The 15740-nt window shown below is 36.7% G+C and overlaps 1 protein-coding gene across 10 annotated transcripts in view; it reads left to right on the top strand.

Moving 5' to 3' along the window:
* c23h12orf4 (chromosome 23 C12orf4 homolog) overlaps window positions 1-15740 on the top strand; it is a 172068-nt gene that overhangs the window by 132889 nt on the left and 23439 nt on the right. For 9 of the 10 annotated variants that reach the window (XM_060842877.1, XM_060842879.1, XM_060842878.1 and 6 more), the window contains 8 exons: window positions 593-738; window positions 1422-1603; window positions 3968-4067; window positions 4520-4641; window positions 9766-9863; window positions 9978-10175; window positions 10838-10966; window positions 11536-11610. In XM_060842877.1, the coding sequence (XP_060698860.1) occupies window positions 593-738; window positions 1422-1603; window positions 3968-4067; window positions 4520-4641; window positions 9766-9863; window positions 9978-10175; window positions 10838-10966; window positions 11536-11610 (1050 nt within the window). Of the gene's footprint in view, window positions 1-592; window positions 739-1421; window positions 1604-3967; window positions 4068-4519; window positions 4642-9765; window positions 9864-9977; window positions 10176-10837; window positions 10967-11535; window positions 11611-15740 lie in introns of those variants that run through there. The other variant, XM_060842886.1, reaches the window with a different exon arrangement.

Raw genomic sequence — 15740 nt, forward strand, 5'->3', positions numbered from 1 at the left:
CTTTGTGTGTTTACTATCAAAGTGGATAACCTCACATTTATCCACATTCAGGTGCATCACAGGTTGATTGTGATTAGATTCTCATCTGTCCCCAATATAGTAAAATCTGTTTGATACTGATCTTATCTCATCTTGTCAAACAGGCTTTAATTTCATGTTATTTTAGCATTATCTTAGCCAGTTTTCTTTTTGGGCAGTTACAGGATGAGTTGCTGTGGGGAAATGGGAGAATGGTGTATTGGTGCATGAGGGACAAACTTTTCTAAAGTTGGAACTGAGGGAGTTTGCAGATTTGAGGAACATTTCTGTATTAATCTGTTCCAAATGATTTGAGTGCATTTAAATGAAATGTATCCTATTCCGCACAGTAAAGTGTCTCATCATGATGAAAATAAAAAAAAGTAAATCTTAAACTCTCTATGATGTAGTTTTAAATCTGAACCATTCTGTGTCTTTTTTTTTTGACAAATTTGATATGTAAGTAAAGAATAGATTAAATTTGATTGCCTCTTTCATCCATTAAATTCACTTGTTGTTTTTCAGATAGAAGGAGAAATATTCTTTTCAACACTTTGATTTAAATATCTTACAGACTTAAAAAATTCTCTTGATCAGTTTGTTAATGAAGAAACTAAGAAGACCTATGATGAAGAAGCAGAAGCTGTTTTAGAGAAACTAAAAATGAGTGATGTGCGTGCTGAACAGCTTGTTAATACTTGGGCTAAAGCTTATCAAGAGGTACGTATTTCAAAAATTTAAGTCTATAGCTTTGTAGATATGTGATGTGTCCAAAGGCAAAATCTCACAATTCATAGTGTAAAAAAATTCTTATTTGGTACAGGAATAATTATTTACCTGCAGATACATATTACTTACAGAGACAGTATAAAACTGTTAATAAGACCCCTGTATGAACAGTTTTGACTTTAATTAGTAAGGTTCAGCATTTAACATAATATCGATGCACAGTTGCTCCATCTTGAGATACATTGAGTTGTGGCACTGGAGATCATAGAGTCAGTTAATGGGTTTCAATGCCGCTCATTGACACACTCTTAAACTTATATTTTTTGTTTATTTTTATTAGAATGTTTTGTTATCTGGCTTTTTTTTAAACTTGGTTTTTTTCTTCCTTTCCTTTTGGAATAAAACAATTAACAACTGTGACAGAATAGCTCATGAGGCCAGGTTACATTACATAACATTGATTAAATCACTTTTTAGCGAGAGTAAATATATATATCTTTTTATATATATTTAAGAATAGTAACAACCACATGGGTACAGAAGAAACATTTTTTTGAAGCAATTCCTCATACTTTTTACCCATGTGGTCATTACTTTTTACTTAAAACTGTTATTTTGTACAAGTAATAATGTATAAGACTATAATTTCTTATTTGTTTTTTATCATTTTGTAGACAACATTAGAATACTCTAAGCCTGAAGAACCTAGTTGGGATGAAGATTTTGCAGATGTTTATCATGATTTGATTCATTCTCCAGCCTCTGAAGCTTTACTGAATTTGGAACATAATTATTTTGTCAGAGTCTCAGAACTTATTAGTGAAAGAGACATGGAATTGAAGAAACTGCAGGAAAGGTTTGTAATTACCTACATACAATTAAATGGATCCACAGAAATGCAGTTTTTCCCAGACATCACTGAGACATCTGTTATTGGGAAAATGGCAGCTATTATAAAGAATGTTGGAGTAGATTATTAAGAAATACATAAGCAAAATCAGCATGGCTTCAGGTGGGCAAATCATGCCTCACAAATTTATTACAGCTCTTTGAAGAGGTAACAAGCAGAATAGATGAAGTGGAACAAGCAGATGTAATATATATTGCATTTGTAATAGATGTTCAATAAGGTATTGAGCATAATGCGACTTGATAAGAAGCAAAGGATGTTGGGGTAGTATATGGTTAGTGGTTTGGTTAACTAATAGAAAATGGAGACTTGAGATAAAGGCAACATCTTGAAAATGGTAGTTTGCAACAGGAGGAAAGCCATAGGGATCAGTGCTAGGCCCTCAATTATTTGCAAAGTATGTTCACATGCTAGATAGTAATATACAATCTCCAAGTTTTTGGATAGCACAAGTCTTGAGGATAACAGATGTATTCAGGTCATTTGTTGACTTAAAGGTGAAGTACAGAGGAGTTTGAGGTCCTCGTGCATGGTGGATCACAAAAGTTAGCATCCAAGCTCAGCAGGTACTAGAGGAGGTTAATTGACTGTTAGTCTTTATTCCAAAGAGAATGGAGAATAGAAATATTGAGGCCTTGCTAAAATTATGCCAGTCCCTAGTCGACCATACATGGAATACTGTGTGCAGTTTTGATCTCCTTGTATAAGGAAAGATATATACTGGCATTTGAGACAGCTCAGAGAAGGTTTACAAAGTTGATTCCAGATATGGAAAGATTTTCTAATGAGGTGGTGTTATGTACATTTGGGCTTATATGCATTGTAATTTAGGAGAATGAAAGGAGGTCTTGTTGAAACATTTTAGATTTTTAGGGAACTTGACAGTGAATGCAGCAAGGTTGTTTGCCCTTTGGGACTGTCTAGAACCATAAGACATAATCTCAGAGTAAGGCAACATCTTTTTAAAACAGATGAGGAGGAATTCTCTCAGAGGGGGTAATGAATCTGTGGAATGCTTTTTACTCCCAAAAGGTTATTGAAACTGTTGGTTAAATATCAAGACTGGGAGAGGCAGGTTTTTAATCAGCAAGGGAATTGAGGGTTATGGAGAGAAGAGGCATTTGGATGGGTATATGAATAGGAAGGGTTTGGAGGGATATGGGCCATGTGCTGGCAAGTGGGACTAGATTAGGTTGTGATATCTGGCCAGCATGGATGGGTGAATGGCTTACTACTTGCAGCATCTTATGGAGGGAATGCCATTCTTATTTCAGAAACTATCTGAATAATGTTGAAACCATGACAAATGAGACAAAATTTAATAAGTGGAAATCCAGACAAGGATTGATTTTCTGTTGATAGGATTATAATCACTTATGTTGAGTTATTTTTGGAAAATGTTTTGATTATGTAAATATCGAGTGTTGATTAAAACTTAACATAGTTGACTGAGAGTTACTGCATTCACAAATATAGGGATCTAAACTTAACCATAGTGGGTAGTCTTAGTTTCGGGTGCAACTATATCTCTAACTGGCTTTACTGTTGGCGGACTTGGGGATCTCCCATCATCTCCAGTCCAGTTCTGCTGGGGGTATGATGTCCATACTCTAAAATAATGTGACTGATTTTAACACAACCATTTCAGGGTCAATGTACTGCTTATCATCAATAAAGCATAGAATCCCTGTGTGGGGAAATGGATAAAGTAATGCAAGAACTAGTGAAAAGCCTTACAGATCAAGATGTAAACTCAGTTGCTGCTCAGCATTTTGAATCCCAACAAGTATTGCAATCAAAGTTTCACTCCAGAAGTAGAACTTTTAATCCTCTAACCTAGGAAGACAAGGAAATGTTCTCAGCTGACTCTAGTGTGGAATCAGGCCCTTCGGCCCAGCATGTCCACACCAACCCTCTGAAGGGTAACCTGCACAGACTCATTCCCTCTACCCTATACTTAGCTCTGAGTAATGCACCCAACCTACACATCTTTAGATTGTGGGAGAAAACTGGAGCACCAGGAGGAAACCCATGCAGACACTGGGAGGATGTGCAAACTCCACTCGGACGGTCGCCTGAAGCTAGAATTAAACCCAGGTCGCTGGTGCTGTTAGGCAGCAGTGCTAACTACTGAGCCACCATGCCACCCCAAATGAAAATTAATTTTAAGACATTTTTACTTGAAGATGGCTAATGCTGAATAGAAACTTAATCTATATTTTGGTACATTGTATTTTTTTCCATGCTTTAAAATGGTTAGTGTTTTATTCCTGTTTGATGAAAAATACATATGAGTTTAATTTCTTTCAGGCAGTCTGTGGAAATGGATAAAGTAATGCAAGAACTAGGGAAAAGCCTTACAGATCAAGATGTAAACTCAGTTGCTGCTCAGCATTTTGAATCCCAACAGGTATTGCAATCAAAGTTTCACTCAAAGTAGAATTTTTAACCCTGTAACTCAGTAATACAAGGAAATGTTCTCAGCTGACGTTACAGAATTACAATAGGAAAATAAAACTCCCTTTACATAAAATGCAACTATTTTTGCACATACTGGAGGAGAAAGTGGTCTTATGAGTTGAAAATTTATTTGGGAAAAATGGGCAATCTTCCACTGAATCTCCAACCATGGCAACTTAAAAGTTGAAAAAAACTAACATTCCACAGATTGCAAGTTAGGATACTGTTCTGTACAAGGATTTCTACAGATTGTATAAGATATTACATAAGTTAAATATCTGAACATCTCCATTAGAATGTAAGATGATGTCCAGTCATGTTAAAGCACTGCCTCAAATCCAAGAAAAGGTTAAAAGATATGTTATTTTAATTCTATAATGTGGATAACATTTTTGTGATCAGGTGTTGGAGAACAAGTGGGCCCATGAGCTGAAACAATTAATGGCAATTCAAAAACAAGAGTATCAAGAGTGGGTAATAAAACTCCATCAGGACATGCAAAATCCTAACAACAGTGCAGTCAGGTAGGGTATTTATGAATTTGTTTTTGGTCAGTGATGTTTAAATTGCTGTCATAAAATATACAATTTTAAATGCCCTTGCCTAGTCAAAGAAAAGCATTTTTGTTATTTACTAATTTGGGGCATTAAGACAATTCTAATATATTCATATCTGAGCAACAGCTTATATTTGCATTGCACCTTTAGCATAATGAAAGGTGTCAAGGTGCTTCCCGGGACATTTTTCTTTAAAATGTACAATGTCAAGCAAGGTAAGGAGACCTTGGGTCATATGATCAAAAGCCTTGTGAAAGAAGTACAATGTAAAGAATGTCTTAAAGGATCAAAGAAAGGTTAAGATGCAGAGAGGTTCATGGAAGGAATCCCAGAGCTTGGGGCCTAGGCAACTGAAGTCATGGCCAGCAATGGAGGGCAGTTATGCCTGGAAAGAGGCCAGAATGAAAGAAATTTAGAAAAGTTGGACTGTGTCTCCTCCACTTTCTAAAATAGGAAAGGAGTCAGTTTTCTTTCTTAAATTCACAATTTTTTTAAAGATTTCTTAGTTCTGGGCAGACACCAGCCTCCACTTTTCCCTTCCTAACCCAAAACCCTTTCTGGAGAAAACTGTTCCTTTAATGTGTGCTCTAGAGTGTATTGGCTGCTCTCCATTATCTCCAGCATTTTCCTAAAGGGACCATTATTTTGCAATAATGTCAGATTACTTTAATGGGAATGGGAATGATAATGTCACTTGTGCTCTCCCTGCTTTTGCTGTACTTTTGATTGAATCCATTTACATCCCAGCTCCCTGGAAAAAAAGGTGGCTACAAGATCAGCCAACTGCCATTTGGACATTAACTACTGGGCTTTAAGTCACAAACAGATACCAAAATCCTTGATTGTTGTTTAAAGAAAATTTATAAGATTAAACTTCCTTCCTCTGCTTTCTTTTTCTTCTATGTCTATGTGTGAAAGAAGTAGTGAAGCAATATCCCTGTGTTTTGAATGTTTTATTAAATAAAATATACCTTTGATTTAATCTGAAGAGATTTTGCTGTGGATTTATTTCTCAGTGAAACTTTAAAGAAAAGAGGGTTTTGGGATCACCTCTCCGCCTACTTCAGTCAGCAATGGGAGTTTAAAAAGTGAAAGAAATAAATCAAACAATTCCTTGCTATTTCAGATTTAAGTGAGGAAAAATAATCTTGATTTAAGTCCCCTGTTCTCCAAGATAGGAAACCTTTAGTAATATGTAAGATCAAGCCTATCACATTGTATAATTTTTTTGCCAGACCCCTCCAGTCCCTGTGCCCATATCTTATGATAAACCAGATTACAAGAATTGAGTTCTTTCCCCAGATGGTCTTATTTAATGTCTTGAAGCTGTCCAAATTTTTTCTGCTGCTTCAGCTTTCCTTACACTTCCCTGCTTGCATGTAACCTATTTAGAGTGGCAGCCTGGAGGCCTGGGTGACATCACAGCAAGGAAGGCAGTTTTGGATTATGACCATTTACCTAATGGTATAGGCTATATCTACCAAGCACTTGCAAAGCACTTTTGGTATGTACTGTCTATGCCGGAGCCATGTATGATTTGCAATTTGGTTGATTTTCCAATATATCGTGTGACATTTCATCAACTATTGCATGTTTTCTTCCACACAAGCATCACTGAATGGAGTCTCTGTAGCAGTGTACATAATTATTGTACTTAAGTTTAGGGACATTTAAGAGAACTTATCATTTGCTAATTTCTCCCCTCTATTAAAATTAAGTTGGTATTCCAAGACTGATGCAAGGACACATTACCTTTTCCACTATTGTCTCTTGTTCTTGGTGTTTATTATGGCAGGTAGGCTGAAGATAGTAGTCTACAAAATATAAATAAATATTTAAATCCTTGTCCCATACTTCCAGTTCTATAGCCAGCACTTAATTAAATTCCAGGGCTGATGAAACTAGGTTTGATCGTGGCTTTAAATATTTGGCACACATCATTGAGGCATAATTTGTTCAACAAGAGCTCAGAATTCCTCATCCATGATTTCAGCATCCTTAGCAGTAATTTTAGTTTTTATCACGAATGGTGGGCAAATTGTTTATGCAAATTTCAGATAGACGTCTTGTTAGGCAGATACTTGTCTCTAGATCAGTTATACTGGATGAGAAAAACTTGGTTTCTCCAACAGAATGCAATTAAGTCTTGATCTTAATAAATGTGTGGCTTAACAACAGATAAATGCTTTGTTATTCAATTAATTTGTTATCAGTCGCGTGCTTTCATTGCTCATACCTTTGAGTATATGAATTGGAATGTTATTTGAGGTTTGCAGGACATTAGTAAAGCCTTTTCTGGAGTACTGTGTCCAGTTCTGGTCACCCTGAAAGGATATTACTAAGCTGGAGAGGGTTCTGAAGAGATTTATCAGAATGTTGCTGGGAATGGAGGGTTTGAGTTATAAGGAGAGGTTGGATTGGCTGGGACTTTTCACTGGAGCGTAGAAAGTTGTGGGGTGACTTTACAGATATTTACAAAGTCATAATGCGTATAGATAAGGTGAATGGCTGGTGTCTTTTCCCTAGGGTGGAGGACTTCAAGACTAGGGGGCATATTTTTAAGATGAGAGGAGAACAGGACAATTTGTTTACACAGTGGAATTAACTTCCAGAGGTAGTGGTAGATGTAGGTACAGTTACAACATTTAAAAGACATTTGGATAAGTACATGAATAAGAAATATTTGGAGGGATATGGGCCAAGCACACACAGGTGGAACTAGTTTAGTTTTGGATTATAGTCAACATGGATTGGTTGGTCTGAAAGATCTGTTTCCATGCTGTATGATTCATCTTTGCTTCTTTCAAACATTTACTTATGATAATGGTATGTCATTCAGGACCACATCAATGCTGATGAAGTAAAATAATATTCTTGGTATTTCACATGGGTTGGCTTTTTTAAAAGATGTGAATGATGTATTATTGTCCCTAGCAGGTAACCGTTTCATACCTATACCTTCATGTTTAGTTGACTTTCAAAGCAACCGTTTAGACAGTTGACTCTACGTGCAATTGGATAGTGCAACCACTACTTAATACAGCACAGGCAAATAAATTGCCATATAGGATAATTGTAGCTGAGCTTAAGTTTTCAGCAAGTATTTTCATGCCATTCATTATCAGCACTATTTGTATCATGAGTCACTTCAAATATTTGATTTCTGGTTTTTGGGTATTATCACTTGCATAATGATATCTTGACTCACGCCAAAAGCACCTATGAATCATTCCCAAGTATAACTGCCATCACAATCTGATGTAAAAAGTGAGGTCTGCAGATGCTGGTGGTCAGAGCTGAAAATGTGTTGCTGGTTAAAGCGCAGCAGGTCAGGCAGCATCCAAGGAACAGGAAATTCGACGTTTCGGGCTTCATTTCCTGATGAAGGGCTTTAGCCCGAAACGTCGAATTTCCTGTTCCTTGGATGCTGCCTGACCTGCTGCGCTTTAACCAGCAACACATTTTCATCACAATCTGGTGCTTTGTCTTAATATGCAAATATATTACCTACCTTTTAGAACTACTTTCAGCAACTTCCTTTTCATAGAGGCATCTCCCCTGGCAATGTTATAAGTCAGTGATCCTAGAGCCCTCCATTCTCTGTGTCACAACAGAATTTCCAATTTATGACAGGAAGGTACCAGGAAACAATTGCTTTCCCTAACATCTTAGGACAGAAGTGACTTGTTCAAGAATCTTTACTATAAAATTTAACCCCTGTTGGAATCAAAACTCTATCCATCTGTGAAATTGGCACACAATCTAATAATTTGAAATGCAAGCGCAAAGTTGAGAATTTCTAAATTAGTTTTTTTAATCATTTACAAACCTTCTCAAAATCCATAGTCTGACAGTCTTTTTGAATTTATCAAAAGTGAACTATTCCCAGCAGGCCTTCAAAAATGTATCTATCTTGTAAATCTTGTCCATAAATCGTAACAAAGCATAATCCTCCTTCGGTATCCAAGCCGCCTGCGTTCAGTTCTGAAAATAACTTGCATCTAATCTTTGTCATTTCTGGTAAATAATAAGACAAAAAAAGTTTTGCTTTCTGTTGGTTAACAAAGTGGCCTGAGACCACATTTCCACCTTGTTCTTCCATTTATTATGTGGTTCAAATTCTATAGGTGACATAGGTAATTATAGTTAGAGAGCTTTCTGTATGACTTGCCAATTTCACATCAGGGTATTTCAGAAGTAGTACTTCTGTCAGAAAGAAAAATATTTATTTATCACCTTAGCTGAAGAGATGGAAATTAATATTCTTACAGTGTTGAACCATGACTCCCCTCCAATTGCAGAAACATAAGACAACCTATGCACAGCTGCTTGTTGGGATTTCTTAGTTCTCTTCAAACACTAGTCTCCTCCTCCTCATCTTCAGCATCCCATCCCACCCTCTGAAAAGTCATCACCCCCAAATGAGACACATCCAGCAACATTTTGAATGGTCTCCTGTTTATGGAGGCCAGTGGACTGGTCAGGACTAGAGGTAACAAATGCATGAATGAGGGTTTCAGTGGCAGATGAGCTAAGAAGTAAAGTGACTTTATCAAGGTTAGAAAGAGAAATGGCACAATTATGAAGTTGGAAGCCAATTTCATGATTGATTGTTGATGCCAAGATTGAAAACAGACTGGCTTGCTTTCAAATTACTGCTTGGGAAAACAAAAGTCATTTTATTTTCTCCCTGGGCATTTTGTATATTGCTTCCTTTTCTCTCTGCTTCATTAACCATTGTAACTGACACAGTACAATGGTTGTGCATGCCCCAGACTTTGTAACATGCAAAAGTTCATTTCGTTTTGAGTATAACATGTATTTTGACCCTTCTAACTGAAACACATGAATTGCACATGTTTTGAAAATGGTAGTTTTATTTATCAGTACCTTTCACATTAATTGTGTAATAATACTTTCTAATTGTTTGTCACAGTGCTTGAGTAATGTGGTAAAAATCCTAAGTAAAGAAAACTGGACTATTTTTCCATTTAACAACCAATGTGAGGAGAAAATAAATAGCAGTGATTCAATTTTATTTTATGTACAGTTAATATTTTCAAATTGTTATTTCCTTCTTGCCTTTGGAAGTGAGGAAATCAAAGTAAAACAAAGTCAGTCCACTGTCGCAAATGAACGAATGATTGAAGAACGACCTCTGTTGGAAGAAAGCTTTACGATACACCTAGGTAGGGTATTATTTCACCATTTATTTAATCTGAAGTTTGGTGACATTTTGATATTGAAAGCTATTTATCTGTTTAGCCTGGCCACTAAAATAACTGTACTTGCATCTTTTACAGGTGCCCAGTTGAAAACTATGCATAACCTACGGCTAATGCGAGCTGATGTTCTTGATTTCTGTAAACATAAGCGGAATCAACAAAGTGGAGTTAAACTTCAAAGGCTACAAACTGCCCTTTCGCTCTACTCCACCTCTCTCTCTGGTGTTGTCTTACTTGTCGATAATCGAATCAATTCCTATAGCGGCATCAAACGAGGTACTACAAAGCAATTTGCAAGCTTCCGTGTTTCTTATTTCTAACAATTGGCAAGATTACTTTGGTTTACTTGTTTTTTGACTCAGCTAACACTAAAAAAACAAGTTTATTGTAAACTTATTAATAAATGTGTAAACGTACTTGGGAATATGTACTTTCCATAGTGGGTGCTTAAGGTAACAAAGACCAGGACAGGTTTCCCGAAAGTTTGACCTAGTGACTGCTAAGAGCATAAGTCCGATAAGTTTTCAGGTTGTCAGTTGCATGACTCTGCAAATGTAAGAGATACAACCATAATAATCTGTATTCATATCATGTATTTGATGGAACAAAATGCCCCAAAATATTTGACAGGAGTGTTATCAGGTGAACTATTCAAAAACCACGCAAGGAGTTTTAATGGCAGGTGGCTAGAAGCATGGTTGAAAGAGTTAGATTTAAAGAACATCTTAAAGATAATAGTGTTGAAGGTGGAGCTGGTGACCTGACATAGGTGTCCTTGTTGTCCAAATGTTCCAGGAATGAGTGCAGAGCTGGGGATATGGCATCCGCTGTAGACTTGTTATGTCAGTGGGCAAATTATGCGGGATCGGTGGATGTTAGTCCCGTTCTTGGGAAAATAAATAACGTTTTTCAGTTGTTATTTTTTTTTAATATGCTAGATTTTGCAACCGTTTGCCAAGAGTGTACGGATTTCCATTTTCCAAGAGTAGAACAACAACTTGAGATTGTCCAGCAAGTTGTACTTTATGCAAGTGCTCAGCGTAACAAGAAGACGAAGGAAAGAGCTGGTAAATTTAGAAGTGCTCTTTACCATTTAAGCACTTTTATTGTGTTTCTAATTTAACCATGGTTCGTTTTTCAAAGGAATGAAGTGAAGTGTGTCAAACAGTATTTCAATGTTAAGGAATCTTTTATTCCCCAAACTTTAGATTTGCCTTTAAGTTCAACTTTCATTTTTTTCTGACTTAATTTGTTATTGTGACTTGAAATATTTCTGCACTCAAAGAAAATTTGTGGTTCCTTGTAATTAGTACCTTAGTCTTGCAAATGTTTTGAAGTATTCTGTCCCACCCACACCCCCATCAAAATGTCACCAACAATATTTTGACCTCAAGAATTTTCTGCTAATATCAGGTTGCCAATGCTGGTTCTGACCTGCTTAACCTATTTTAAGTGGACTCATCCAATTCTTTTTAAATTACAATTGCAATATTTTCACTTGTAGAACTTACAGCAATTGTTTGAATATGTGTCATCTGTAGCTTATAAATCTTGTCTTATATAGAAAGTAAATTTTTAAAAAAACACTTCTGTGAGTAGTAAAATAATTTAATGTCAGAATCTATTTTCTACTAAGAGTTACCAAACGGAAATGGGGGAAGTGAAGATAAGTCAAAGATTGGAGAAAGAAATCCATCAAATATTTTACCAGGTTAGTGGAATTGCAAATTGTAAATATGGAGTAAGTGTAGTAATCTATTATATTCAATTTTAACACTCCACATCTGATGAGAGAGATGTGATAAAAATAATAACTGTTATTACCTCAGAATCTATGCTGCTCTTGGTTACTGTAGTTTTTAGATTTAGTGGCTCAGGTTCTCCAATCCAGAGATAGTGGTAACTTGTTACAATGCAATCCTTGAATTATTCCGTTCATTAGCAGTGCAAATAGCAAGGATTTAAGTGCCAGTGGACTTTCTTTTTAATCTACCAGTTCATTTGGAATTGTTGTAGCTACTTAGTAGCTGTTATAACCATGGACATTGTACAACGACTCAAACTATTCGATAATCAAAAGTGAATGATGCTCTTCTGTTTCTTTGTAATACTACTGCAGGTAGGAAAATAATTTATATTGAATACACTTTCCTTAAGATCTGACCTATCAATCTGTGACCAATTGATTTAATTTGAAGTTATGCCTTTGAATGTTGCCAGTCACCTGACCACAGTTAGCTGCCAGCAGCAAATTATATAAGTATTCACCTAATTAGTCAAGTTCCCACCATTTTTATTTTACATCATAGTTTATTCATCAAATCTGTTATAATTTTTTGTATTAGCAAAATTCTAAGTGCTATGCATAACCAATTAATTTGTACGAGATCATTCAAATGAACAATTTCCACAGGATATCTAGGGGGAAAGAAAATTGTGCTGGAAAATGCACAGCAGGTCAGGCAGCATCCGAGGACCAAGAGAGTCAATGTTTCGGTCATAACTGTTGTTCGGGCCTTCTTTGGTTATGCCTGAAAGAATGACTCTCTTGCTCCTCAGATGCTGTCTGACTTGCTGTGCTATTTTCAGCATCACACTCTATCAACTCTGCTCTCCAGCATCTGTGGTCCTCACTTTCTCCTAAACAACCCCTCTAAAATCATTGTTAAAATCTCTGTACTCTTCCAGCAATTACTTCTGTATGTGTGCTAGATTTTGGTATACAAAGCAATGTGGTGCAATCTTTAGTCTGACCTCGATTTAATGTTGATCCTTGTCCATGTATGATGATGTGAGGAGCAGAGATTGAAAATAAGAATTTAAGCAGAAAATTTAGAAGCTGATGTGAATGGCCAATGCCTAAAAGCAAAAAACATTTCATGGCAGTTGTTAAAACCAACTAGAATTGGCTCTGGAATCTTTAGAATTCTCTTCCTCAAAACACAGTGGAAACAGAATCTTTGAATATATTTAAAGATCGTTATCATAGTGAAAATTAAATATCAGTATACAACTTTCATAATTTGAATTGAACACCTGAGACTTTCATGGACTAAAAATGACTTTTAGAATTTTCACCACTGACTGAAAATGCATGCTCAGATCAGCCCTGACAAGCTGAAGCAACTTGCATCAATTATATGAACTCAATGCATCAGAACTATTATTTTAATCTAGAGCAACTGACAATTAGTGATACTAAAAGAAATTCAAGTCTCCTGTTATTGCTCACACTTGCATAAAAACCTCACATATTGAGAGATGAAAAATTGTTTACAACTGTCCAGTTTGGAACAAACAGTGATGCAGATACCAAATTTACAAAAGGACTGCTTATCAACATGGACATTTGAGAAATAAAGGAATGAGAGCGAGAATGAATTATGGACTGAAAAGACTCATCTCCCTCTCTCTTCTCAATCTCAAACTAGCAGCAGTGAAAAAAACAGTTTGATAAAATTACCATTCACTGAAAAATCAAAAGCTTTCTGCAAGCATACTACCACTCCTGAAGGAGGACAGCAACAGCTACATGGGACATGGGTTTCACTCTCACAACGTAAGAATATCTCAAAACCTTTAAACTGGAACTTTCTTTTCCTTCCTGTCTGTATAGATACCACACTGCCCCCACCCTTTTTTAAAAACTGTACTACTGTGTCTGATACTGTAAAACTGTGTATCTGATACCCCATTTTGTTTTAATGTTCCTTGGGTTTAATAGGTAATAAAATTCCACTATCTTTCACTCAAGGAAAACCGTGGAATTACCTCTTGTTTGTTTTGATCTGGTGAATGAAGTCTAATTTGAAATGTGATAACTACATGCAAAAAAGAAATTAAATCTGTTTCATAATAGACTAAAACAAAAAACTGCGGGTGCTGGAAGTCTGAAACAAAAACAAAGTTCTGGAGAAGCTCAGCAGGTCTGGCAGCATCTGTAGGGAGAGAAACAGAGTTAATGCTTTGAATCCAATGACACCTTTGCTCACTGTAACTGCTTGGCCAAGAGAAGATTAAAAACAAGGGAGCCAGTCATTCCACCTTACCTGGTCCTAACAAATTTGGGACACAGCCTGTGATGTTACCTCAGGTGAATGACAAAATTAAAGTGAGAAAGCCAAATTGTTCCTTCAAAAAGCTGTTCATCAAAAATGAGAAACCATAGAAGGTTTTCTTGAGTCTCGAAGATTCAAGAATTGTTGAGATGTTTACATTTGATGTAATTGCTTTCAAAGAGCTGAAATATCTCATGAATACCTTTTAAGTCTTGTCCTTGGGAGAATTAAAAGTGATAGCTAAATACTGAGATGTCTAGGTATGCTAGAAGTTGGGAAAAAGAAATTGCAATATGGATAGCAAATTAACGAATTTAGAAACTGAAGACAGTGAAACAAATAAATTTTAAGATTGTACATCTAAGGTTATAACTAGAATTTTATTAAGAAGAGGAACATGAATGCTGGGAAAAAGAAAAAGGGAAAGAAAAGAGAGACAGGAGCAAATAAAGGGAATTTCAAGAAAGAAAACAAAAGAGAAAACAGAATTTAGATTGAGTTCAAGCTGAGAAGGGACTCGGAAAGCAAGTCTGGTGAGGAACAACACTGAACTCAAACCAAAGGGTTGAAGTATTAAAGTTACTGCATCTAAACCCAAAGTTTGATAAGGAAGAGGTAGGCACAATTTTTAACTCTTTTGAAAGAGTAGCATAGCAATCAAAATGACTAGTCCATTGTTTGGGACCTGTAGCTAGGCATTGGTGTTGCAGAGCAGTCTGGCAGATAAAGCTCTCAAAATTTACTTTTTTTTACCTGAGGAGAATGCCACTGAATATGAGGCTAAAATAGGCACTGTTTACTGTTATACTAGGGGTGGCACGGTGGCTGTGGTTAGTACTGCTACCTCACAGCGCCAGGGGCCCAGGTTTGGTTCCTGTCTGTCTGTGTGGAGTTCGCATGTTCTCCCCGCGTCTGCGTGGGTTTCCTCCAGGTGCTCTGGTTTCCTCCCACAGTCCAAAAATGTGCAAGTTAGGTGAATTGGTCATGTTACATTGCCCATAGAATGAGGTGCATTAGGGGTAAATATAGGGAGTGGGTCTGGGTGGGTTACTCCTCAGAGGGTTGGTGTGGACTAGTTGGGCCGAAGGGCCTGTTTCCACACTATAGGGAATCTAGTCTAGTTAGTGTCAGTGGTGTGTAGTCAAAAATTCCATATTCTCAAGAAAATGCCTGACCAGACATACCTAGATTATGAATTGCTTAAACAGGTCACTTTTGATCAATGAACTTGAGCACATAAAATTAAGGCCGCTGAAAAACTTTCATGAGGTACTTTTCAAGGAGTTCAAAAATACAAATTTAGACTCATTGGGGATCAGACAGTACAGTGTACAGCAATTCTGATTGAGTTTACACACAGACTAATAAACTCAGGGAAGCTAAGTTTGGAAGTTGTCACATATTAGATAAGGAAAAGGATGAGGTTAATATCCTGGAGACAGCTGGAGGACTGAGGGAAGCCAGACAAAAATGACAGATCTCAGCCTGTCAAACAGGTTGATGCAATGTGCTGGATGCACGTCCAAACATCCTACAGGAGACATATATCTGCATTTGACTAAGTGTAGCTCTGAGGGGCAGAAGCAAAACTGTAGTCAGTGGAAAACTCTCTGGTTGGAATCAAAGGAAGATGGTCATGATATTGGAGGTTGGTCATGTCAGTTCAAGGGAATCTCTGCAGACAATTCTCAGAGTAGTGTCCTAGGCCCATCTTCAGCAGCTCATCAATGAGCTTCTCTTCATTCCAAGGTCAGAAGTCGGGATATTTTCTGATGATTGCTCT

This window comes from Hemiscyllium ocellatum, chromosome 23, assembly GCF_020745735.1.
Source record: "Hemiscyllium ocellatum isolate sHemOce1 chromosome 23, sHemOce1.pat.X.cur, whole genome shotgun sequence".
Classification (NCBI taxonomy): domain Eukaryota; kingdom Metazoa; phylum Chordata; class Chondrichthyes; order Orectolobiformes; family Hemiscylliidae; genus Hemiscyllium; species Hemiscyllium ocellatum.